The 27,229-nt window shown below is 43.6% G+C and overlaps 1 protein-coding gene across 1 annotated transcript in view; it reads right to left on the bottom strand.

Moving 5' to 3' along the window:
- The window catches only part of LOC128790931 (kalirin-like), a 406,721-nt gene that overhangs the window by 242,503 nt on the left and 136,989 nt on the right, over positions 1–27,229 (bottom strand). The window contains exon 2 of the mRNA XM_053948138.1: positions 7,259–7,333. Within this exon, the coding sequence (XP_053804113.1) occupies positions 7,259–7,333 (75 nt within the window). The remainder of the gene's footprint in view (positions 1–7,258; positions 7,334–27,229) is intronic.

Below are 27,229 nucleotides of genomic sequence, written 5' to 3'. Positions count from 1 at the left end.
TTTGTTACGTTTTGTAACTCAAAATCTCTGCTTTTCTAGGAAGACTGAAGGCGATATTACCACCATCAAACAGGTCTACATATGGATGCTCATCTCTTCTAATAGAGCTTGCTGAGAAGTAGCAACACACAATAAGAGAGAAGAAAACCTTCTGGCATTGGCTGTGCAGGGAGTCTGTCTATACCATCCCTTTTCTTTATTATTATCTTTTTACTGAAGAGAATATTAAAGAGGGGAAGAAGTTCAGCCCAGATGCCACAATGAGTCACTTAAAGAACCAAGAGGAGAAATGAGATTTTCTGACTTGATCCACTGTGACGGAGCTTCACAGTTCTTGAGACTCTGCTTGTTACTAATCCACTCAGGGAGACAAATCCTGCCCAAGTCAGCCATGATTTCCACACAAATTGTACATGCACAGTCTTCAGAGAGCTACTCAGCACATTGTTTTAAGACAATAAAAACTAGAAGGAAGCCAGGAGTCTCAATTACTCTAATCAATAAGTCCCATCTCCTGCCGCCCCCTGGACTTGAAGAACTGTGATGAAATAATCAAACATGTCATTAGGTTTGCTAATTACAGTTATTAAATGCTAAAACAAACAGCTGATAATTTCTTACTGTTTTTCAAGTTGGGTTTTCATGAGCTTTGCTCTGATTTAGAGAGGCAAACAGATGGTCTGGTTATTAGTGCTCTGGAAAAAAAAGAGTTAGAAAAACACATGTTCTTCAGGGCACAGAGAACAAATATTTAGCCATGTATGCCTTGCATTTCTCCTACAAAATCCTTTGTTGATGGCCTTTCCTGTCAGTGGCTTCCTTGCCAGTTCCTCCCATCTCCTTTTCTCCTATCCTCTAAGAATCCATGGCTAAATTCAGGGTTTATTCCCAGAAGTAAGAGCGCATAATTCCTCCTCCACAAATCATCCAGGGGACATTGCAGTGATGGCACAAGACATTGTGATGCATACCACATTAAAAGAAAACCTTAAAGAAAGCTCAGAAAATCTGCATGTGGGCAGCACAGTTAGTGGCCTTCTGATGACCATTTTTCCAGTCAAGCCTGCAACCAAGAGGAAAGAGACTCCAGTAACAAGATCCCTGTTCTGGCAGCTGCCTGAATGCCTCTTAGTGGTGGGCCCAAATGTTTCTGCCTACAGTGGCCCCAACTGCCCACAGGTAAGCCAAGAAGTTGGCCATCGCAAACTGTCAGTGATATGAACTCTGTGTACAGGCTTCACCAATCTCAAAATCTCTGTGTCCTGAGGCACAGCCATCCCTGTTAATACACAATAAACTGAAATTTCAGCTATGTGTAGTCCTGTTGAGGACAGGAAATCATTAGTTTCCGTTAATGCAGACTTCTTGTATACAGCAGATAATGATTTTATCAAGCTCTGTTTTCAAACTGCATCTCTCCAGTTCTGTCAGCCCTTCCACCACGATCCTTGCCTGTTTGCAGAGATCCACATTTAGGGGTTTCAAAACCTCTGCTTCCTTTTGCACTCCCTTCATAAGCATGAATTCACAAGGATTAGCCAGAGACACAGGCAAATATCCACATATGTAAAGGCTCCCAAGAACCTTGTCTAACATCCTGCAGCACAGCAGCAACGGAAACAGGAGCAGCACACGGTGTCTCTGGCCCCTGTTCAGATGTCTACTGCAGTTCAAGTGAATGTGCCACTTCATCTGACCCTGCAGATCATAAGCTGATCAATCTTGATGCTGTAGACTCTGCTGAGACCATAAGTGAGTTTCCAGAGGAGCTGAAATAATCCTCATCAGGTATTTCAGTCCAAAATATGGTGAAAAAATGAATTATAATGAAGAGAACCAGGAGACAGACGGAGATCAGCTGATGCCAGGCACTTCAACACAGTGATAAACAATACACTCTGGATTTCTAAATCTAATTGACAGACTTCCTAGGAAGGGAAAGTATCAAGGAATTGGTATCCAGAGTCTTAAAATAACATTCCTTTCTCTGTCATAGCTGAGCTCTGTGAGAGTCTGCTTGCTACTGGACTTACTGTGAGCAGACTTCTGTACTAAAACTCCTGCAACTTCAAGATAGACTAATTTGATGCAAGGATCATACACAGGATTAGCTGTGTGACCACCCTCCAATTCAGTTGGTTCCAATCAGGAGATTCTAGTGCAAGTGATGGAAATTTAAGCTCCCACAACAAACCAATTAACACAGCTGCAGTACAATCACCAGGGCCTGATCATCCACAGTACTGCTCTTTGCAGCACCCATGTCTCAGAGTCAATTCCCCAAATCAAATTCCAATGTCAAACTCTCATGACATTACGTTTAGGGTTTATGATTCCAAAATCAAGGTGAATTGTTCTCACCAGAAGATCTCCTGGCAGAGCAAGTCAGAGGCTGTAGATGGGATGCCCAGAGCAGCCACTGAGTGATCCCTTTTCCTATCAAGTAGATTTGTTCTGCAATCACCCAAAGCCACTGCATGGATTTGAAGGGACAACCTGTTGTGTCTTGTAATTAATTTTCACTGCTTTATGCAAGTATTTTGGGGTGGTACTTTAATTTTAAATGTATACTGGCCAATAAGCCACAGCATGTGGCGATGCCAGTCACTGCTGATGGTGGTACAGACACTCCAAACCCACACCCCAGGGCACAGTGCTAGAATCTGTACAGAATAAGGAGACACAAAGAGACAACAGATTCACCCTGATAACACACTCTTTCTCTTCCTCCTTTGAGACAAGCAGAAAAGCAAGGAATGCCATGTATTTCTAATATCGGATTTCCCTTTTTTGAACTCTGTTGATTTCAAACTATGCCAGGGAATGGTATAAAAAGGAAGATATTTTTCTGTAACAAAATATAGAAGAATTGTTGATGTTTCATTTGAAATTTCCATTCCAGAGGAAAAGAAGAATGGAAACTTTTAAATCATAACTTTTTGTGTAAATACAAAATGTTTACATCACCCAAAAATTAGATATTTTGGTTAGTTTTATTCCCAACCCAATACAAAATCCAGTGTCGACAAATCAGCATTTGTGACCTCCTGAAACAAGGATGTGAACTCATTCCATTCCCAGAGGCACTGGGTGTTTAATTTCAACCCTTTCTCTGAGGAGTGAAGTGCATCTACTGCAGAAAAGAAAAAACATTCACCTCCACATGTGGTATCTCTGGCACTAAGTGACCTGTGGTGTCCTTGGGAAGGTCAGTGTCTTCTTCTCTGAGCTTTCCTCTTTCATTCATCCTACCAGCCTAAATTTGGTGGAACCTAGTTGTAAAGCTATCCTTTCTGTAGATCTCTTTACCTTGAAATTCCTTCTCTGAAAGACCTTTCAGGAAATCTGAGAGCCTTTTCCTTAAGGCTCTCCGTCAGGTTCAGATGTTGCTGTGACCCAGATCATGAAGCTCCTCCCGAGATGTGGGGTTGGTGACAGTGGGCTACCAAAGGATGGAGATGGCTGAGCTGTTAATGCATCCACTTCTCCCTGCTCTGTACCCTTTTGGTGCCCAAAGCACACAGGAAAACTTCCTGCTTTGCAGACACATGCTGGGCTCTGCTTGTCACAGCTGCAGCAGCTCACCAGCTTATTACACCCTTCTGCTGCTGATTCCTCTGTGCTCAACCACGCTCTCAGAAACCTGGCCAGCCTCCTCCTTTGTACTCCTGCCTCGGCAGATGAGCAGACAGTACCTGGGTGACAGCAGGAGCCCACGCACCATCGCTCTTCCGAGCCCTCCAGGGAACGGAAATACTGGAAAGGATCCCGAGAAACTCTTCTGGGTGGGATGTGGGGAAATGCTTTCAGCAAGACCCATAACATCAGTCAACTACCAAGCTTTTTATAGCCTAAGTGCATGAAAATTTCCATGCACGGGAAAGTAACATGGTAACAAATTCCCTTCCTTGAAAGTTCATACACTTCGTTCCATACTGCCCTGATCAATAGAAAATCTGCTATAAATTTATTCAAGCAGCTGAACAACGCCCCAATTTACACCACTCTTCTAAAACAGCATCTGTTTCCCAAGAAAGACTATAAGTTCAGTTTCCAAAATATTTCACCACCTCTCACCAAAAAAAAAAAAAAGCACCTAAAATAATCTACAACCCGTTTTATTTCTTCTCCTCAGCATTCATCTCCCTCTCAGAATACAAAAATCAGTCTCTGGCTTGCAACTCATTCCCTAATGGCTCCCAAAGCCTTTCCATTGCTGGAAGCAACACACTGAACCACCCAGGCAAAGCCAAGATTTTATTAGAGTTTTAGACAACAAGCAGGTGGCCAAAGCCTCCCCCCTGCCAGCCCCTTGCTTAATCTGCTTCCAGAAGGTCAGCAATGGAAGCAACCAGCAATGGCTGGGATGCACCTCACCCACAACTGCTCAGTCCATCGCTCTGCACAGGAGCTATGGAATGGGATTTTCAGGTATTCTTTAGACACACATGTGAACTTTGTTCAGGTTCAGTCTAGCTCACAGATGAGATCACTGGAAGAAACCAAGAACCAGTTCCAGGAAAAAATCCTGATATTATCCACCACCCCTCAACTTTCCTGTGGTACAGGGATGCAGATGCAGAGCCCCATGCCTGCTGCTCGCTGTTGGCTCAGGCAGCTGAGGAGAAATGCCAGGCACAGAGCCCCAGACAGCACTTAGGCTGGATGAATCCATGCCCAGACAGTTAGAGCTGTATGTCAACTCTGAAATTAAGTGCACTTGTGAGAGCCTGAGTGCTCCTCTGAGATGACACGGCTGTGCAGGCAGGTCCTGCTGTGCCTGCTCTGGAGCAGGCAGCAGCTGCTCTGCCTTGCCTGCCTGTTCTGCCCTTTGGCAGGGTCCAGGTGTGGAGCACCCACCACACTGGAACACAAGGCAAAGTATAGCCCCTGCCTGAAGGGTCTTGTGTGTTCTCTGCAATTTTCCTGTTGAATCACAGACAAACAAGCTGGTGAGCCACAGCTGAGAAAAGCAATAAACTCTCTAACTGATGTGCTCAGCTGAGAGTTTTGTGTGCGCTGATGAATTCTGCTTGTATAAGGAGAACCCCCTTGATCACTTTACTGTAGTGTTATCATTAAAATTAACTGTAGCATTAAACTCTGAAGAAGATTCAATAAAACTCTCCTGTTCCTCAAGGAAGCACGATTAAAACACTGTGCTCTCAGAGTCTGTGCTAACTACAGATTTTTTTTTTATTATTATTTTGGGAAATCCAGGTATTTGACTTTCCTTTTTTGTCAAACATTTTCTCTTCTGTGCTCAAAGCATACTCTAGGAAATTATTCCATCTTCATTAAAAAGAACCTATCCATCAGCTGAAATGTTAAAATAATTTTCTTAATCTGCTTTATTATAACAGTCCAGGGGAACACAGGGCAGTACATACACTGTGGGCTAGAAGGGGATTCTGGGGCTATTGCAGTGAACACTAGCAACTCAGTGTTCTGCCTGCAAAGGGAACTGCTGCCCGCAGTCATTGCATTTGGAGACCATGAAGAGGTGTAAATCCTAGGACCTCTAGCTGAGTCAGGAACAGCACATTTTGAGCAGATCTAAGTCTGGAGGCTGGTGAGTCTATATAGAGCAAGCTGTACCCTGCCTGCAGCAGATCATGGTGTGAAAGCCTGGGGGATTGTGCTGGCGCTGCTTATTTAACACCCCCCTCCACAAGGCAGGCTTGGCACAGGACAGTGTCTAACGAGCTGATGATTTGATGTGAGACCCTCTGGCTCAGAGCTGAACACAGGCACCATCAGTGGAAGGGGCTACATAAACAATCCAGACAGGTTGTCATTAATAAATATTCCATGAATTACCAAATGATCCTGCAATCATTTCCATGCAAAGCATGAGCCAGAGCCAAGAACTAAATTGCAGTACAGTCCCTGCATAAATTCCTCCCCTTCACTTCCCCAGAGCACCCAGTTCAGCTTTTGTGTCTCAAACAAGTGTGCAACTACGCTGTGTTTTTATGACTATGCTCCCCTCTTCGGAGCAGTGAAAGCCAACCATGTAAAACATTTCAGGACATTCAGAATGAGACTTCAGTGCAAGATAAAGCACTCCTGCATGTGAGTACTGTTGGGATAGTCTTGGGTTTTCACAAAAGATTTGTTTTTCAGAAGCTTCCCTCAACTCCTGGATTTTCATGTAATTGATGAAAAAGTCTAGTAAGCATTGACCCTCAAAAAGTCACAGCTGGACTTGTGATCTGTGGGCCATTTAACTTTTAAAATATGGGAAGACATCTCACAGCAGCTATCAGTAGAGGGGAAAGCTTTTCTTGCCTGATGACACTTCCATGGCTCAGCACAGTGATGAACCCCATCCTTACAGGACTGGGGGCTCAACTCCTGTGGAGAGAGCCAGGGAGGAAGAGTCCGGGCACCAAACCACCTTGCTGCAACCTCCTCCCTTCTGCAGTCAGCATTACTGTGGAGATGAAGGAAACAAAAAAGCAAAGACTGCCAGCAAGAGGAGCTGGCTATTCTTGATGGAGGTTTTCTCATTGCAAGCAGCCTGAATGGTTTGTAATCATCAGAAATGCTGCCACTGGAAATACCCTGGGTTTATGCTGCCAATTTGAGTGACTTCATGCAAGATTCTGATTGCTTCAGACTTTCTCTTCCCCCTCTCACTGACAAGTTGTAATTCACACCAGAAGCAATATCATCCAAGCTATTCTCAAAGCCTCTTCCATATTGTCTAGTCCTCATCCACCCCCAGATCCTTGAGATTTGTCTTCTGAATGAAGGCTGTAAATCTTTGTACAGAATGGTAGGAGAAGTTTGAGCATCAGAGTTATTATGTAAATGCAGCATCAATGGTACTTTTAACTGCAAGCTGATTGGGATTGTAAATGGAACAGCAGTGATTTATAGGCCTGAGTGCTTCCTACATACAGGAATTGAATATTATTCACTGACCTTGAACCAAAAGCAGGATTGTCCTTCATGCTGAGATAACCTACATCTGGGCTGGAGCTAAGCAGCTGCCCTTCATCCTACCTGTGCTGCTCATTTACCCTTGTCTCAGAATATAAAGAAAATTAACATGGACCAGTTTCCAATGCTCTGAGTATTACTGGATAGTCCTGGTCCACATACAGCCCTTTTCTTAGCAGAAAAGCTAATTTAGGTACTACCAAGTTCAAACATGAAACCAGTCCCTTGAGACTCTGCAGCATCATAAGGATCAGGATGTAGCAGACAGTGCTCATGATGGGCTGGAGGGATCAAGGAAAGATGTGCTTACCTGACACAAAGGCTACTTTCTCCTTCAGTATAGGAAGGACATCAGCAGCTTTTAAACCATCATTTCGAAATGAACCTGTGAAACGGAAAAACAGGAAAGTCACATTAAAAGGGAGCACATTCTTGCTCCCAATTTCATGGACATGCCATGTTTCTCAAATCAGACTGGAAAAAGGCTATAAATTACATAAAAGCACCAACAAAGAGACCCAAATGGCTGCTGAACAAAAAACATTAACATCAATAGAGATAGATTTGTTAAAAAAAAAAAATAAATAGAGAGAGTCAGCTTATTGCTCTAGCCTTCAGAAATATTAACAAATTTCCTGTTAGAGCGTACATTGCATGAGACAGCCACGATGCACAGAGTAGCATCGTCCAGTTTCAGAAGGCTTCAACCCATACAGAGTAATACCAGACCACTTTAGAAGGCTTCAAGCATCTGCCCTTCTTGTTCTTTACCCCAACCTTTTATACCCCTCATGTTCATGCATTGCACCTGGGTGCCCTCTGTTCTCTTTGGTGGTTGGTCAGTGCCCCTGGGCACTCCATGGCTCATTGCTGTCAGTGCTGTTCACCTGCTTCTCACAGCTCTGCCCATTGTGGATGAGGCTCGACCACAGCCCCACTCCCAATTACCACAAGTACAATTTCCCACCAAGTAACCAGATTAATCCCTGCTGCCTTTTTCACAATACTATCACCTGAGAGATCCCCATCTTGCAGAGCAAGCCAGGAGCCTTCTTCCTTCACTGTTCTGAACATAGCCAGGCAAAATTGCAGGGAACATTATAGCATATACACATCCATTTACTATCAGCCTTTGAGACAGATTTGCACAGGGGTTGGCCTAAAAAGGGCTTTTCCCCTTTGCCCCTTTCTGCCGTGCCCAGCACAGCTGGGATGCAGCAGCTCAAGGGAGGACACGCTTCTTACGAGTGGTTTGAAGTCCCAGCACATTCTCAGGGAATTCATGCTGTTTGATTACACATGAAGCATATCTGCACAGGCCATTTGTCTTCCCTGAAGTGCCAAATTAGTTCATGTATCCTAAATATTCACCCAAGAAATCACAGACTTTTACTCTCTTGGGAACAGAACTGCTCACAGTTTCAGGCTCCAGCAGCATCTGTCTGCTCTGCAAAAGACCAGCAGTAAGGGATCATCCCAGAGCAAAGTAGACACTGCTATTCCCAGAAAAAGTGGGTTTGAAGGACACCTCTGCAGTTCTCCTGAAAAACAACTCATCCATCACTGGGTAGTGAATAATAGCCATCATGACAAGTGATCTTCCATATGGCCTTAGATTTGTTCCAGCTCACCAAAGAATATAACACATTTGAAACCCTGTATTTTCACTTTCTGCCTTTCACAGGCAGGCAGTAGCCGCCATTCTTCTGAGATGATGCCAGGGTAAGAAAATCTTCTCACTAAGCAGTTTTCTAGAAACAGTGCAACATTGCTGCAGCCATCATACCCTCCTTGCTGAACACAGCACACCTGACCGTTTGGGTGTGAAAGTGGGACTGGGGATAAAGGCTCCCCCTTTACATTGTCATCTATTGCTGCCAACATGCAGACTGCAAAAGCAAAGTGGTTCAATCCATGCAGACATTTGGAACAGACAGAATGAAGACCAAAACATCCATTTTCACCTGCAGCAGATCTACAAGTGTTAAGTATTATTATGGTTGAATTACTGTTTTTTGCCAGTCAGTCAGATTGTGCAACAAGGCTGTCTTGTACATGTCAAATTGTATATGTCCCTTCCTGGTGACCAAAGGCTACAGCTACCTCTCTGTGTCCCCAGCTGCTCTCAGGTGTCACCTCTGTGACACTCAGCCCCAGGAGATGTGTAAGCTCACCAGCTAAGCCTTAAGCTAGTGAAAACTAGCACTCAAAGGAGTGAGGTAATTCAATGCAAGGCCAAGACCAACGTAACTGCAATTTGAACAGGCACTGCAGCACAGTCCCAGAGGATGCCTAAAGTGTGCATTGTGTAAATAAAGTGTTTTGGGACCAGGGAAATAAGTCCTGATTGCTGAACTCTTTCTGTGTTCAAGTAAGCAGGACTTTGTGCACTCAGTGTTAAATATATAAGACTTTGCTATTAACTTATCCTCTTAACAAGAACAACCCCTCAGATCCCAGGCTGTGGCTAGTTCTCACATCAAAGGTAGGAAGTGCTAGCCACAGGCATCATTTGGAATTAAAGAAACTTTGTATATAAGCATCTCATCCAACCATGAAGCAAATGGGAACAGCCAATGTGTGAGACGCATCATGAGGGTTTGAAGGCACTCAAGTGGAGTACTGGGCCAAATTTATCCAGCTCCAAGATCTGCAGTGTCAGTGCAGGTTGAGTTTTCCCCAGTATTTATTAAATTTGTCAGGAAAATGGCAAAGCCAATTCCTAGGCACCCAACTGTGCAGGAGACAGTATACAACTGAAATCTTTATGAACATTGCTAAAAAAACCCAGTGGGCGTATGTAAAGCACACCATAAGGACTTCTTAGCAAGAACCCACTATACTGAGGGCTGAAGGCCAGTTTCAGACACACTCCTGCAAGGAAGGACTGCATTTCAGAGAGCAAATACATGGAGACCAGGAGAAAAATGTATGACTTTAAAAGATGGTCATCTCCTGAGCCGTAGCAGGGCAGGCTGCAGGCAAGGGGCTCTCTGGTAACAGTCCCAATGTCCTGACTCTGCACAGGAGAGGCAAGGAAAGATTTGAGTGGGTACAGTGCTGCAGCAGGTACTGCCATTTCTCAATATTGCCCAGGACAGGTCAGACACACTCCAAAGTAAGTGATGAATGAATTGAAAAACTGTGTGCCTGTCCTACAACCATGGAATAAACAAAAAGTCCAAAGAGCTGCAAAACTTCCCTTGGGATGAAGAAGGAAACTCTGAAAGGCAGATCAGTGCCTAAAGCAATGCACAGTACTTAACTAAGTGGCACCTCATGACCCACAGATGCAGCCATGGCAGTGCTTCTGGAGGTTGCTCCAGTTCCTGACAAAATCCTTGCATTGGAGGCTACATGTCAGAGCATGCTGTCAAGTTTCCAGCAAGAGCTGGGGCAAGGTATGCATAAATGGGAAAACCAATGGCTCTAATAAAGACTCCAAAAGCAGCAGCCAATCTGTCTCCAGGAGGGGCCAGCATAGCAATGATGCATTCCCCAGTTCATAAGTTATTGTAAGCATATCCCTAATGATGCTCATTTTCATCCTCTTCCCCAGCTGTTTCTAATACATTTGTTTTGTTTGTTTGCGTGCTGGATCCAAAGCCATGTCTGCAGAGCACCATCTCGTTTTGCTGCAGAGCCCTGTGCACACTAAAGCTTTGTAGCCTGCCCTACATCTCTCTGCTGCTCCTCTCAGACAGCCCTTCTGCAGAAGATGGACACAGACAGAGGGATGAAGGAAGGGCAGGCTGAGCCATTCTGACATTGTCCATGCATTGGTTTGCTGGTTCACCATCCTCATAAACGTGGGACTACACAACAGAGACCTTCTTGCTTTCTACCTGCATGGTCTGGCAAGAGACTCGAGCACTGCAATCACCTCTTTGCCAAAAGAGAGGCAGAGAGAGCATGGTGCTGTGACCCAGTCACCCTGCAGCCCCTCACACCTTCATCACACCCTGCCTTAGTGTGCTATCCATGGAGCAGGGACACTATGACTGGCCACAAACTTTTATTACTCCAGTGACCCAAGAAGAAAGCACACCATGACAGCCTGAGCAGCTTACAGCATAATGTGTTCTTGGAAGCACTGAAGAATTAAGAGTGGATCCTCAGCATGGCTGATTCCCATTTCAGGGCACAGCAACATCGCACGTGCACAGAACATCTCCTAGCAGGGATTCCCTGGGTGGAAGAAGCAGCTCACAGTTTTAGATGAGATGCTGTAATGAGAAGCCAGATGGGTGAGCTGAGAAGCTTAAGACATGCTTCCACGATAAATGCAGCAATCTTGAAATTTAGAAAATTTGTTTTTCCCTTGCACAAATGCCCCAGTTGGCCTGGAGAGCTCGCTGCCGAAGGACATGGAGGTCAGCAGCTCAAGGGGCTTCCTGAACAGGTTGGAGATCAGCAAACAACAAAAATCTCCAGAGAACCATAAAGATTAATAAAATAAGCAAGAGTTTTGGAAAGAATGTAAGCCTACAGACTTTGAAGTGAAAGCCAAACTTTTCTTGGAGTGAAAAATAAATTATCCCCAGAGAGAGCCCTGTGAGCTTTAGCATTTCTTTCTCAAAGCAGAGTGCAGGGTCTCTGCTGGAGACACTGTCTTGGGCTAGATGGATCAATGGTCTGCTCCAGAGTGGCTTTTCCTAGAAAAGCTTCAGTTCTAACCTGAAAAATGCAGCTCTTGGCTTCAAATAAAGATCAGCTGCTGGAAATATGGAAATACTTTCTATACTTAAAAAAAGTATGCGTAGGCAAGGAGAAGGCCTCCTGTCAGAGCACTGCATGGGGCTTAATCACTTGGCTCCTGATGCCTTCAGCAAGAGTTGTTCATCCCAAGTCCCATGCAATGTTTCAGGAAAGGCAGCCCACATTCTCATAGTTCTCAGAACAGATTTGACTATTTAAAAACTTTGGCATAAAGTTTCTTTAACCAAACAAAACTGAACTCCTTGGGCTAAACCCATCCCTCGAGGAACTCCACTGGAGTCCAGGATGCAACAGTAGGACTAATCTGGTCCATATTTCTTCTTCCCCCAGTAAAGGCCTCTCTTGTATTTCTATACCCCCACTCCCACACCCCAGCTTTTGGGGCACTTATCTCCCAGGTTTATCATAGCCTATTGCCTATTGCCTTTCTACCTTTTTATTTTCCCCCCCACTCCAAGTCTCAGTGGAATTTATTTGTCTTTGCAGTACTGTAGCATCTTGGCTTTCTACAACACACAAACAGAAGGGACGTCTGATGTGAGCAGAGAGGCAGAACAAAGGAGACTTTAGTATTCCCATTGTAGCCTTTGCAAACTGAGACACAGAGAGATTGACTTGTCCAGTGTCAGACAGAAAGTTTGTGCAGAGCTGAACCCTCATTTCCCCAATGCTTTTCTCATACAAACATCCCTTTGTTTTCCAGCAGAATATAATCCTTCTTTTTCTTCTCTTTACACTTCTGGTTTCCTCCTCCTGCCTTCTCTCTCCATTATTCTTTCCTTCTGCATTTATGCCTCAAATATTTACTTTTTGTGTGTGCTAAACCCTCTTTAACCCCTTCCTCCCCTTCCCACAAGCTATTGTCTGTCCCTGCAGGACTGTGAGCCTTCCCAGTTTGATTTCTCTGCTTTTCAAGCCACACAGAGGGGCTTAGCCAAGGGCTGCCGAGGCCTTTGCCTCTGGGATTTTGCTGGCTGAGGCTTATTGGTTCAAAGGCAGAGAGGCCACAGCATGGCACAAGCATTTGGTTGAATAGAAGCAACATGTACTCTGGACTAGTATTTTAGCACCATCTGGCAGAGATAAATGAGGCTGGACACTCTGCATCTGCCAATTGCTCCTCTGTGGACAACAGCCTGATCCCTGATGCAAAGAAAGAGCATTTTGGTGCCCTGAGGTCCCCAGGAGCCTGCAAGGCTCTCCTGCCATGCTTCCCCACTGCAGGCAGCAGAAGAGCAGGCTTTGATTTCACAGAGGAAGGAAGGAAGGAAGGAAGGAAGGAAGGATTGAATTGAATTGAATCTAAAGACAGCACCAGAGAGAAAAAAAAACCCACAAAATTAAGCTGCAAATATTATTATAAATAACTATTACTGAAGACTAACACAGAACTATATACTTCTTCTTAATAACCAATAAAAGGTAATACCTGATCTCACAGGAAGCATTTAGGACTGCAGATTGGAGTGTGGCAGGGACAGGGTGAAAGGCAGCACAGGGTGAAAGGATTAGCACCACAGCCCTGGGGCAAGGATGGTGGCTGTGCCCCTCCATGCTCCTGTGTTGGCTTTCTCCAGCCACCAGATCCAGTGTGCAGACTGACACACAGATCCGTGCCATAGCTTCAAAAGTTGCAAGAACCTTGGACACCAAACAGATAGTCTGCACAAAAGATTAATCCCACTGCACCACATGCCACACTTTTTATCCCAGCTAGGACCAAAGTCACATGCATTACATTGCATTAAAATATGAATGTTTGGTTTATATATAATAGTTAAGCTCAGTCCAGGATTAATATTATTTCCTGTGTGTTTCTTTATCCTGTCCTTCTTTTTATTAATTATACACCAATCCTGCTTGCTGAAATATCCTTCTGGTCACATCTATGGGGTGGCAGTAATAAGGCTACTTCCCCTTCCAAGTTTTGTCAGTGTACTTCAGAGGTCTGGCTGTTTTTCTCCCCCTCTACACCAACAGGAGGGTCCCTCTGATTTCTCACTGCTCAAATCCCTGCACAGGGACAGCTGCTGCCAGCACAGCCCCTTCCCGTAAGGGTTTGGGGGACCTTGCTAATTGCTGAGATTGTTATTCCTTTCACGGGGTACTTGGCAGCATTGAGCCTCCCAGCACAGCCTTTGAATGTCCACACATTTAAACAGTAGCCTCAGCTTGAAATCAAGCCAAAGAATAGGCAAGGCCTCAAGGAAGATAGAGCGGCTTGCAGCAAGCATGCAAATTCATTAGCCTGTGTGCACGTGTGGCCTCTAATAAGCTGTGTTCAGCATCTGAAGCCCAAAACATCCCACCCTGTGCATCCCACCTAAGCCATCAGCCAGGCTTTGCCTTTTCATGTGGCACAAAACCATTCAAAGCATCACAAGGACACTGAATTTATGCACAATCTGCAGCAGAGGCTCTGCTTCAACTTCATCCATGGGGGATTTTACTCATTTCATTTTAAACATACACTAATAGAAATGCCAAGAGAATGCAATGGCTGTGAGTCAATCTTTTGCACATTTCCTTTTCATTTTCATCAGGACTTTGGAATCAGACTGAGATCTTTCAGTTCTTACACTTAGAAAAATAATTAGACATTATATGTAGCCCTGTGGACAGCACATCTGACTGCTAGTCAAATGACTGGCTCTATTTGTGGTTCTGCTCCTAAATTGCTTTATGATCCTGAACAAGCTGTTTTAACTGTGCCAGATCTTGGTTTTCCTCTCTACAGAACAGAAATAATGACTGCCCACATTAGTAAAGCACAGTCAGGTTCACAGACCTCAAAAGCACCTTTCAAACATGAATTAATTTTGTCTGAAAAAACCTCTCCGAGTTCTCTGAGGCAGGGAACTGTTGCACTGCACTTTTATAGACAGGCAAAAATGAGGCATCGACAGTAGGAAAGACTTGCTCTGGTGATCACAGAAAGGACTTTCTGGGAAGGAATGGGAGATGTTAGGAGAACTGGAAAAATTAGATCATCTGACACAAAATCCTGTGTTTTATTTCTTAAGTATACAAGGGATAGATGTGCTGCCCTAGAGGGAAATAAGTATATTCAGCACCTTGAGCTTTTAGTGGTTAAGTTTCTTGCCATCTACAGATTGTTCTGATCTACAAATTGCTCTGCACATCAGTGACCACCCAGATGTAACAGTCTCTTATGGTGTTAATAAACAGCTATGGGCCATTTGTAATCTGAAGTCACATTTTAAACACGGCCATGGTCTCCATCGAGGCCAAGTGTGCATGAATATTTTCTTTTCATTTCACTCCCCTCTCAATTACAATTGGGTTTCTTATGGAAACATTCCTCAGAATTTTATAATCCCATAAAAATTTTAGAACTGCTGATGGATTCCTGCATGAAGGATGCAGGCCCTCTTTGAAGCTGTAGAGGCCGGGTACCCTGGGTCCCATCCTCTATTAAATTCTGTAGGTTAGAATCATATCCTTTAACTGGCACTGGTTTAGTCAACAGGGTTTTCCCAAAAAGCTGCAAAAGGGCATCTGCCAGCACCTGTCACATAGCAGTGACGTGCTTAGGGTTTTCCACCAGTATCCCAGAAACCCTCCTACTCACATCCTGGAGGTCCCCAGCCATCAGTAACTTCTCCAGGACCAAAAAAAAAAAAAAAAAATCTAATTATGTACAACATTGAGGAGGCACTTTGCTGAAACGCCAGCCATACAAAGGAACCATATGCCAGTGCCCCAAGTGTGCTTTGCAAACATCTGCCTCTCAGGGGGATTTCATGCCAGACACTAAGAAAGCAAGTTTAATTAGAGGCCAATTGAAATCCTTGTCCCAAAGCCTGTGACTGCCCTAAAAAAGAGAAAAAAATCCTAAAAAAAAAAGCAATTTCATTTACCCCCCCATGTTTAAAAACACTCTACATTTTATCTTTTTAATTTTTCTGACAGAGTTCAACATGCACCATCCAAATAGATTGACCAAGTTCCCACTGCCTTCAGAAAAATCCCTGTCCAGGAAGGATGGTTGTGTCAAATGTGAATGTCAAAGTGGGTTTTAAATTAGTCATTTTTGACTGTGGTTCATTCAACATTCACAAACCAGCACCTCACAATTAATTAGGCTTACATTTCCCCTGTCTCACGTCGCCTCAAATCCCTTCTGACTGGATACATTTCTGCCTTTGCTCATCTCCTTTGGTCCCTCTTTCTTTCTGCCAGGGCTTATGATTTCAGCTTGCAGCTATTGTGTCATCCTGGGAGGCTGATTAAAAAAAAAAAAAAAAAAGAAGAAGAAAAAAAAAGGAATAAAATAAAACCTAAATCTGCAACTCAAAGGGGAGTTTTCCCTTCCTGTGCATTAATTCCCTGGTTAGGGATAAAGTAAGATCCATGTCTTAAGCTCTTGACACAGGGCAGGCAAAAGTAGAAACCATCCCTGCAGAGGGGTACATGGGAGAGCAGCCATAGCCCTGGTGGGATCACAGAGGCTGCTCCCACCCCTGAGCAGGACACAGTTCATCCAAACAGGGCAGTTGCAGGTCTCTGGGTAATGCATCTCTGGGCAAACCCAGTAAAACCAAGGCAGCAAGAAGAGCAGCAGAAAGCAGTCCAGCTGACATCAGGCAGAGCTCGGGGGCACATCAGGCAGCTCCATCAGGAGCCAGGGAAAGGCTCACAGGCTGCACTGTGATGCTGGGCTATTCCAAGAGCTGCTTCCACAGCCCTTACCTGGGGAGAAGGACCTCCTGTCACACCCCACTCTTTATTACAATTTCCCAGGGTCTGCTCCTCTGCAACTAATCCACAACCAATGCCAGCCCACCATCAGGGCCTGTGCACACCCCACTGGCAGCTGCCTTCAGATTGCCCAGACCTCTCTGACCAAGCGCTGAACTGCGAAGCAGCAGCGGCAGCAGCTCCTCCGGGGCTCTGGCCAGGAAACACTCCGGGTGTAACAGCAATCCCTTTAACTCCCCCACCAGCATCCCACATCCAAACAAAACCAGGGCAAACATTTTACATACATCAGCGGCAGAGGGAAGGCAAGACACTCACAGGACTAAATAATTTATCTGCCTCTCTTACGAATGCTGACATTTTTGACACACATTAAACATTAATGAAAATCATTTTATGGATGGCTGAGTCATGCCAGTCAATGGATAATCTCCTGCCTCTCCACCTGCCCCTTTCACCCTCATCTGGCTCCTATCGCAGAATGCAGCCACTTGTAACTCTGCCCTCTGAAAGAGGCCAGGCTCTCCCAGATGCCAAAGAGCAGAGCAGAAGCACTGAGGGGGCTGAACAGACCCCAGTGAATGCCTGGATGAGAACCGAGCCCACGGAGCCCTAACCCCACTGCAGTTAAATTCACAAACCTGCTGTTTTGCTAATTAGCTAACACGAGATGCTGTGAATCATTTTGGAAAGCAAATTACCTCCCTGATTTCCAAAATCTCCTAGCCGCATTTCTTTTTTTAAGTTACTATTTTTTCCTTCTCTCAACTTATAAATGCCAATTAAATTACTGCCTGCCTCTGTTTAATCTAATGTTAGCCTACTCATATTTTCAGCTGCTCCCTGATGCCAGTATGGCCCCTTATGCCCAAATCTCTTTAGCATGCTAGTATAAATGTTTATAGCCCTAAGACTTAGTGCTGTAAGAACCTTGACATTTTTGTGCTAATAACCTGTGATGTTACTGTAATGTTGAATTTAAAAGGATCATCAATAGGTTGAAAATGCAGTTTTGCTTTAGTTTGTTCCAGCTAAGGACACATATAAAGAGATGACTGGGATTAAAGTCTCGCAAGCTGTTTGGATCTCTTTCTGGACAAGCAGCTCTTAAATTTGCTGAAATGATGTAACTCACCAGAAGGTAGAGTTACGAAAAGCCACTGGGCAGGTTTCAAACACAGAGGGCATGCATTCAATGTTGTCTCATCTATCATAGAATCATAGAACCACTGAAGTTGGAAAAGACCTTTAAAATCATCGAGTCCAACTGTTAACCCAGCAGTGCCAAATCCACCATTAAACCCACTGGACTGGGGGGATTCTGGATACCAGAGTTACCAGGAATATGTTCTCCATCCCAAACATATCTTTCTTTACGGAACAGGTGAAAAGATTAGCACCTAAATGCAGCAAATTGCCTTCTTTTCACTAAGAGGGAGCTCAGAGCTGCACAAATAACTGGCTACAGGTTAATGAGATCTGACTGATCTCCAGAGGGTACAAGCTGCTGCTCTGTAGATGCCGGACAGCTGGAGTCCCATGACCATCCAACTCCTCCCTGAAACACAGGGAAATAGTCTGGGGCCCTTTTCCAGCCCACTGTTGAATTTTTTCTTTCAGTGGAGGTGACAGAAGTGTAATATATTGGCAATGATATTTTAATTTCACAGATTGAATTACAAAATCCTTTTCCCACACACATTTTCCCTTCTTCTGAACGGATTTTACTGGTTGGTGGTTTCACTGAGCAGCATGCCCTGCAAAAAACAGCAATTCCAGGTAGGAGGAAATTGTCACATTCGACATGTCAGGAACAGTTCACCAATCTTATTAGATAGGTTTCTAAAGATAGGGAAATTATATTTTGATCTGAGATGACCTATTGCAGCCTTGCTACAGGTGACTGTCGAGCCTCCCTCGAGTATAACATTGTGGAGCAGATCCCAATCTAAACCAAGCTAAGTCAACCAAAGGACATTTAATACCTTCAGTAAATAAGAGATAAGGAGAAAACACAGTTTCTCCCACATCTCCTACTGCAGGTGAGATTTCACTCCTTTGGCTGCAGCAGTTTTAATAACCAATTTTTATCTTTTTCCCCAGCCAGGAGTTCATCCTGCATAAACATCTCATGCCAGGCATCCCTGCTCTCCCACACAAACATGCAACCACTCACACCTTCCTATATTTGGCTTCTAGCTTTGCTGATAGAAGAACAGACCATATATGCATTTCCAACCTACATCTCAGCCCAGGGTTTCCATGACCTTTTCCTGCAAGCTCCAGCTCTGCTGCTGGAATGACTTGTTCATTATGTTAGTTGTTCAATAACTCTTAGGCACTTAATGCTGCTTTGAATAAACAAGTCACAGTCAGAAGTCAATGAAACATTAGGAGCGATGACAAATCAGAAATAGCAAACTAACTGCACAAAGGAAAAGAAAGAAATACAGTGATGTTTTTCTGCATGCTTACAAAGAAAAGCAGAGTGAAAGATGGACTGGAGAGAACAGATTCTTCATGCTTTGGCTTCATTACTATAATAATTAATTTATATTAGCAGGTGCACGTTAAGAAGATTTGTTTCCACCCCTCTGCCACCACCAGCTGGTGCAACACGGGTGTGTCAGTCATGGGAAATAGTAGTTGTGCTGATGTCCTCACCATCTCTTATGTCTGCATCCTGCAGCTTTGTTATGGGTCCAGTCAGCAGCACTGGTAGGGATGCACAAACACATCACAGAGAGCAGTTTTACTCCAACGTGCTTAAAGTGACCAGAGCCAGCTGTGGTGGGACACAACCAGACGCATAACTTCATTTCCCATATTTCATGGGAGCTGATTGATGCCAGAGTGCAGGTGCCATGGCCAGGTATTTGATGCAGGACATTTATATTAGCGTTTTATAAACCTGATATTTATAAAACTGCACTGAAAAAGTAGTTATGACAGTCCACCCAGATCTTTTGCTCCTGAGGAACATAGCATGAAAATGTTCATGAGTCCGCAGATCTCTGGTTTATATCTCACCCAGTAGATCCCACTGCAGGATTTGGCCCAACATCAGAGTTCTCAGATATTATTTGGGACTGAGAGTTCCAGAAAAATATCCTTTTGGTAATGCCTATTTGCATCTTGTGATCTGATGGAAATTCAGCCTGTGGAAATACGTCTCCCCCTCTCTCACTTTTCCTAGGAAGCCCTATCAAATATTGTGATATCCATTTATAGCAACTCCAGAAAGCTGAGATACACGACACTGGCTACTAATGAAAGCTGTAGGATAAAGCAATAATGACTTCTTGGGAACAAAAAATGCATACTGAAATATTATAGAAAGAAAATTATCAGGCAGGAGATGTACAAAATTCAATTATCTGAGTGGTATACTGGCTTAAGTGATACAAACAATCTTTTCATGGCCATCGAATGAAGCTTTTTTGCAAATGTTTTGTGAACTCTCACACAGAGGAAAAAACCAAAGAGATAAATAATCAGTGTCATTTTCCCCTGCACTGAAGTGCTACAGTACTGAGCACACTGCCTGCTATAAGACTACTGACAATTAAGGATGTATCACCCTGAGCAGTATCTCTGTCTGCACGTATCTGATCTGCTCATTACCATCACCCTCTGCCACACAGCACAACCATGCACTTCATGGAATAAATATCCATTGAAGCCAAAGTGGCAAGTCAGCTGAGCACATAAATTGCCCAGGTTCTACCCGGGGACAAGAACAATTATCTTTCCAAATCCACTTTAAAACCCTGACTAAAGAATACTTTCTGAAGAGGTCAAGCCCTGATGGCAGCTAATACTTTCAAATTAATCTTTGTTATTGCCCAAATACAAAGAGCTGTTTTAATGCACCACAACAGCAGAATGCCTCTCCCAAGAGCAAGCTCACCCACATTTCTGCAGATCATCACTTAAGTGTTCCCTAAGTCATACAACTTTCTGGCTTTGAAAGATTGCCCTTTGATGTCCAACAGACAGATGTCAGCATAAAAAGATAGTGAGGGGAAAAAAGCCCAAGCTCTGCACAACCAGCAGTAACCAAGAGAACAGCAGTGAGCTTGTCTGTGGAAACCAAGCAAGCAATAGCAGCTGAGCTACCTCCTCACCCCTTTGCTTCCAAAAGGTGTTTAGCAATAGCATAGCTACAAAAATGTCAGTAAGGTGAAGTGCCCTAAGTCACCAGTACCTGTTCAGTGGCTCTGCAACTCAGAGTTCCACTAGCTCAGGAGCACTCACCATGGATAGAAATCCAGCAAAATAGTGCACTTGAAGCCATAACACAAGTTAGTCCTTTGGGTGTCAACTGTTTGGGGAACAGTGTGATGTAGCTTACAGTACCACTGTCGCTGCTGTTCCAGGGATAAACAGAAGGCTTCTGTCATCAATGTTTTCAATCCAGTCCTTTTCATAAGCATTGACATTCAACTATAATGATTGTTTTGTTACGTGTGGTTCTACTCGGAAAACTGACTCCATAAAAACAGAATCATGGAGTTCATGTTTATTGCATCTCAATGATTTCCAGATCAAATGCAGTCAGTTTACAAGTAAAAAAGATGTTTGGTTTGTTTTTCCAACTACCAGGTCTACAAACTCATGCTGGGATCTAGAAGCTAAGTTGTCATCTTTTTGGCTTGTACAATCGCAAGAGGAATGAAAAAGAAATCTGCTTGCCTGCTCCTGGAGCAGCTGTGTACTTCCAGCTTCAACTGACATAATAAGGAATAAAAACGAAGAAAATATTTTCAAACCTACTTATCTAATTCTGCACTTCAAGGCTCTAGAAAGGTAACCTGATTTTAAAAGCTACTCCAAGGGCAATTCAAAGTGACAAGACTTAAGTACCACTTAAAATTTTACTGCATATTTAGGAACATAAATAGGATGTACCTAACTTTAGACACCCATTTTTCAAAACTGTTCCCTTTAATTTAGTCAGCAAATTAATCAGATTTGCATGTGATTACACATAGATAGAAGATAATTTCTGTAGGAAGGTGTTATTTTTATATAGACACTTGTCGGAGAAGAATTGCATGTTAAACTAAAATTTATGAGTCCGCAGGCTGAGTCGACATTAACTATTTGACAGCTGCAAATTACTGCATTACAGACTTGGCCAATTTGCTTACAGAGACCCATGTGCTCACATGTAACTTAACCATTCCTCAGCTCTCTGTCTGTAAACCCCAGTAGGGGTTAGCAGGTTTCCCTCATGGCAACTCTGACAGGTTGCAATCATGTTTCTGAGCCCCATTATCCTGCACATGAAAGAAACAAGATGTTCTAGGAGCCACGGAACAGATTAACTTTCTACCATGTTGACATACAGATCCTCTAACTCTTTGTCACGTCTACGATAAGTTCCCTACAGAAAAAATTTTCAGCCATGCCTTGGTTTCTCCTCACTTCATTCCGCAATACATTCAGCTCTTTCCTCTTGGCTCCTGTGCCAAATGGTTCTGGATGCCACCAGTCAAACACATATTATACCTGTAGGGCTGCTCTGTGGATCGCAGTGTGATGGTCACCTCAAGCCTTGCAAAGAGTTTGCAGAAGCATTAGCTTTGAAGCGTTTGTGAAACACAGATTCATGGAGGTCAAACTGAGGGAACATTTGCTCTGTAACCCAATTGTCACAAAGTTTTCCTTTGTGTACAGGTGCACTAATGCTGACCACCCCATCTGTATCTGTGCTTTGCCTCCTCCATCCTTGTGCCTTAGGGAGTTAACGACAATGTCTGATGGCAACCAAAGAGAAAATGCATAAGATCTTACAGAAGTGGGCTGAAAATAAAGGCTGGGAACGTGGCCAGCATTTGCAGATGTACTGAGATAGTGAGTTCTAAGGAACGTTCCAGAACATTAGCCAGTGTTACACACTCGGCCTTTCTATGCTGGTTTCAGAAACCGGAGGTGCCTGCTTGCAAGGGCAGTCCTGCCAGGCCATCCTTGCAGCTTTACTGTGGCTTTCCTCCCTTTGCTATCTCCCTCCAACAGGGACAAGCAAGGGTGTTTAATTAAATCCAAATGCTAACATTTTTAGTTAAGTGTAAAATTGTAGATTTGGAAAGCAGTGCGCCTGGCTTTCATCATTAAGGAGCGCTGTGATCAATGTAACATCAGGCCAATTATGGCTGTTACGGTGCTGAGAGATGTATTTCTGTTCTCTGAATCTCTTCATTCAGGTATAAGCTAAGCAAGTGCAGCCTCAAATGCTAATTTGTGCTGCTTAGGACATACTCATTCCCAAGGAGTCCCATCAATCACGCAACCTTTTAGTGCCAGGCAATTGCCAATCCTTTCCCAGCCAGCCCTAGCCAAGGTCTTGCCCATGATGATGAAATCTGCCTGCAGATTTTAGAAACTCACACTCACACAAGGCAAGGCTGCTGCTCCTGCAACAAGCCACTGCCGACTTGCCTTCATAAAGTGCCAAAGGGACTCTGAAACAAGCACAGTGAGAAGGAATGGGTGTACTTGTGGCTCACTCCATCCTCCAGATGATATTTTCCCAGCAGCAGTCACAGCTCGTGCTATTTGAGTCATCCTCATCTGAGAATGCAAATAGCTCCCAACTGGAAACACAGCGTTTCTGCTTGCAGGCTGAGAGCTCAGCTTCTCTCCCAGTGCTCCAAGCTGAGCCCAGTCCTGGAGAGCTACGGGCTGCTCCATGTCAGGGGAAGGGCCTTGTAGAGATGGCATGGAAGGATGGCAGACAATGAAATGCTTGAGGCTGGAGGGAAAATTGAGCCCTCACAATACTAGTGGCTTTAGACTTTGGATTAAACCCTGTCCTTTGTTATGTTGATGCAGATAGGAACAGCGACAGTATTCAGAGAACTGTAGATTTACCCCACTGAAACCATCCTTCCACACTTCTGTGTGACTTTCATCATGGTCTCTCTGCAAATTATTTTAATTCTTTATAGGAAGAAATGGATTTGCCTTGTCATTTACAGCACAGAATGTTGCATAGCTACTTGAATTTTCATTTAAAAATAACATTTAATTGGAATCTAAGTTGAGTAGATTCAGATTTCTGAAAGCAAAAGCAGCATTTTGTGGGAAGTTGCAATTATTCCAGACAATAAAAAAAATCCAGAAAATTCAGAACTGAGTTAAATGTACAAGCAAACCACTACAGCTGAAGTATGAAAGCAGTGTTTAGGCACACTAGCAACAATACAGAGCCTCCAGGGATATCAAGGAAGGAGTACACAGCTATGGCTAGTGCACAGTACTACTGATAGCTGCAGATTAAATTGATATTGAAAGCCCTTTGCAGATTAAATTGATACTGAAAGCCCATTTCATTTTTCATCTTTCCCTTATTAAATTATTTTAGGATGAAGAAAGAAAAGACCACATATCCATCTGCTAAGAGTAACACAGAGGTATGCTACATTAATCTGGCAATAAAGCCATCATGGACAATCCATTGACTAAAAGCCTCAGGATGTATGTCTTACTCAAAGTTGCTTATAAATTAATTTAGCCAAAGAAACAGTTACTGCCTTATAAACATGGGATGTTTCTAACCATTCATTTAACTGTTATCCTACAAAAAAATAGCAGATGATGGAGATACTCAGACATCAGTGCAAGTCCCAATCAATTTTTTGGATAGTTTCAGAAAACTCTCGAGAAATTAACACTGAATCTACCCTTTTTTCACTCCTTGGAAGGAAACGGCCTTCCCTTCCTTGGTGTACCCTCTCTAAAAGCCTGTGAAGAACATAACCCATGTCACAGTGAGGCAGAAAAAAGCTGCAGGTGGCCCAATATGTGAAACATTCCCCCGGTGCCATGCGGCTCTGCCTGGGGTCTTGCTGTGCCAGCTCTCGTCTCCAGGAAGCTCTGACATTTTCCTTGGTGATCCCAAGATGAGGAAGGATAATGGGTCCCAGGGTTAGCCAGAAACATTTGGTTTTTAATCCTGGCCACTGACATAACTTGTGATCACAAGCAAATCGCTCAGTCTTCCAGCATCTTGGTTCACCCATATGCTGGGGACAGCGTGTTTCCTTGCCTCCCAAGAGCAGCCACAGAGCCTGGAAGCAGCATCTTGTCTTTATACTGGCCAAGAAAATTTCTTACCATCAGTGCTAAGTGGGTGTTTTTTCTGTATGGTTTGCTCAGAGGGAAGTTAAAAGGCAGAAAGCAAAGATATAAAACTGTTCTCGAAAGAAAATGTCCATCTCTAAAAAAGTGAGAAAGTGTTCAAGTGCCACACATTAGCACTGCTGCCAAGTGAAATCTTGAGCAATTAGTCTGCTGATTGCTTGAACTTCACTGGGTGTAATCTAATTTACCATCAGTGCAAGCCTCAGTATGTTTCCAGCACATGGTAGTCAGAGAGAGCTACTCCCAGCTGCCCCACTGCCCTGTTTCACCCCAGTGAAGACCTTCAGTTGCAATCCAGCACTCCGTGCAAATATCTAGTGAAGGAAGTGAGAAATCAGAGTGGCTAATACTGCATTCAGAAATTCAGAAAGAAAACCAGTTTATCTGAGTCATCTCTGAGCTTCAACACACACATCTGAGCAGGGTTGCTGCTATTCTGGAGCAGCCACCACAGAGAACAGTAAAGCAAATCTACTGTGTGGGTGAAGGGAGAGAGGCATGGGAAAGCCAAGTCCCTCCCTGGGGTCGTGCAGGGGGTTATCACAGGCTCGGATAAACCCTTGTCCCTGCACAGAACCCATGCACTGCCTGGCCTCCCCTGACACAGACCAGGACCCAACCAGGCACTTGCTTATCCTCCACACTGCAGATGTTTACAGGTATTTTTACTAAACACTTCAAAAAGGTGCCTGTCTCAGAAGCGTTGTTTACACATTCTCAGTCTTCTGAGCTTTCAAATATTTCATTAGATCTGAAATTCCCACCACAGCAAGTGGCAATCCTCAGAACGTACAGTCTGGTTGGTAAAAGAGGCATTTAAGCACAGAGTGGGAGTTAGCCCAAATCTATTCCTCCTCATGTCTTCCTTATATCTGACAAAGACTGCACAAAATTTCTGAGTACCAAAGTCAGCAGATTTGAAAAAAAAGCATGAAGCCACATGCCTAATCACCTGGGTACTGGAACATGTAACTCCTCCATCTATGAGCCTGAAGGCTGTCACCATAGCTGCAGAGAGGAACTGCTGTGTGGGGCAGAAAGCACAAGTCTTTTGTAAAACAGGTTTTGCAAAGCAGGAACACTTGGTCACCAAACCCATCACCTTCAACTTTTAAGGTATATGCCCCAACTCAGTGTGGCATGTTCAGTAAAACGTGGATGAAAATTTGGTCCTCAGCAGTAAAACCTAAACACTGAAATCTGGAGTAATCAGTTGTTAGGTGAGCCAGAAGTGATGCCAAATTACCTCTCACTTAAAACGCGTGTCCCATATGGTTGCATGTGAGGTGCTAAGCAGGACATGGAGAGGGAGCTGGCGGTCAGCAGTGTTTCATGTGTGGCTAAAAAACAGAGAGCTTCAGAAAGACTCTCCCTGCTCCCAGTCTTCCAGCCAGAAAATCACAGCTGGACCAAAAGCCAAAGAGAAGACTCATCAGAGGCACCACAGCTTCCTACTCTGGCATACTTGGTTTATGGAGTCTGTGTACATTGGGTAAACTAACCAATAACGTGGCTAAAGAAATGAAAAAGAAATGCATACCAAAAATGAGGAAAAAATAGCAATGTTATATTCATCCTGCTGTCCTGTGAGGGAAACCAAGTCTCACACAGGACTTGTAGCTGTGACTCAAATCTGTTCCTCCAGACAGGAGATACATCCAAAGTCTCATGTGCATCTCCATTACAGTGGGTCCCAGCCACATGTTCTTCTGGCATAGAAGGCCTAATTCCAAGGCCTTTCCAAAACCTTTTTTAGGCCAAGACCTGAATCTTGTTATGAGGGGACTTGTGCTGAAAGGCAGTCAAGAAGTCATAAAGAAATGTGCTCATCTCCAATCTCTCCAGGCTGGAGCCAAATGTCTTTATAGAAACTTCCTGTTAGAGAACTGGTGTCATCTGGGAGACAATTCTTATCATTTCTTCAGGCTGAATACCTATTTATTCAATATTTCAATATTATTTATTGAAAACAGGGCAATCTAACTACCCTGTGATCTTCCTTAACCCAACTGGAATTTCTAAGAACTTAACACAATGTCTGGGACTTTTCTAAAAGAAAAAGATTGTGTGATAGCTCAGAACTGCCAGGCTTTTCCAGATGAAAGTGAAATGGGGTAAGAACAGATAGATAATAAGTGAAAATGAGGACAATGCATTAAAAAAAAAAAAAAAGAGAAAGGGAGACAGGAAGACTCACTTTTAAATGAAAATATTTTCTTGCTAAATTGCATGATTAAAAGTCAAAAGAAAAAAAATTGAATGTGGCACAAGTTAAAAGAAGTATATTTTATGCAGATTTTTTTTGTTTTTTATCCTATCTTTTATATAGTCAATGATCTGTTGCACATAAAGCTGTAGGATGGTAATTGGAAACAGAGTCTAATCCCATGACAGGAAATAAACTTATCAATGGCCTTTGTAGATCCCATTCAAACCATTGGGAAATTGGTAGTCTTGAAAATTGCTATGCAAGATCATGATCTTGGAGATGGATATAGCAAATACACTTATCTGTAATGAGTTCATACTGGTTTTTTTTGCCATAAAGATTACCCTTGAATAAGAAATCGAGCCATTTCCTGGTTTGGACTTTGTCAGGGTTCCTGGTAACAGCACTGAGGAGAAAACCCACGTAATTTGCTTGGCAATCTGAGACAGACTCCAGCTTCCAAGCAAGCACAAACAAGAGATT

This window comes from Vidua chalybeata, chromosome 7 (assembly GCF_026979565.1).
Source record: "Vidua chalybeata isolate OUT-0048 chromosome 7, bVidCha1 merged haplotype, whole genome shotgun sequence".
Classification (NCBI taxonomy): domain Eukaryota; kingdom Metazoa; phylum Chordata; class Aves; order Passeriformes; family Viduidae; genus Vidua; species Vidua chalybeata.
Note: the sequence above shows the minus strand (reverse complement) of the source record. Positions and strands in the feature narration are given on the sequence as shown.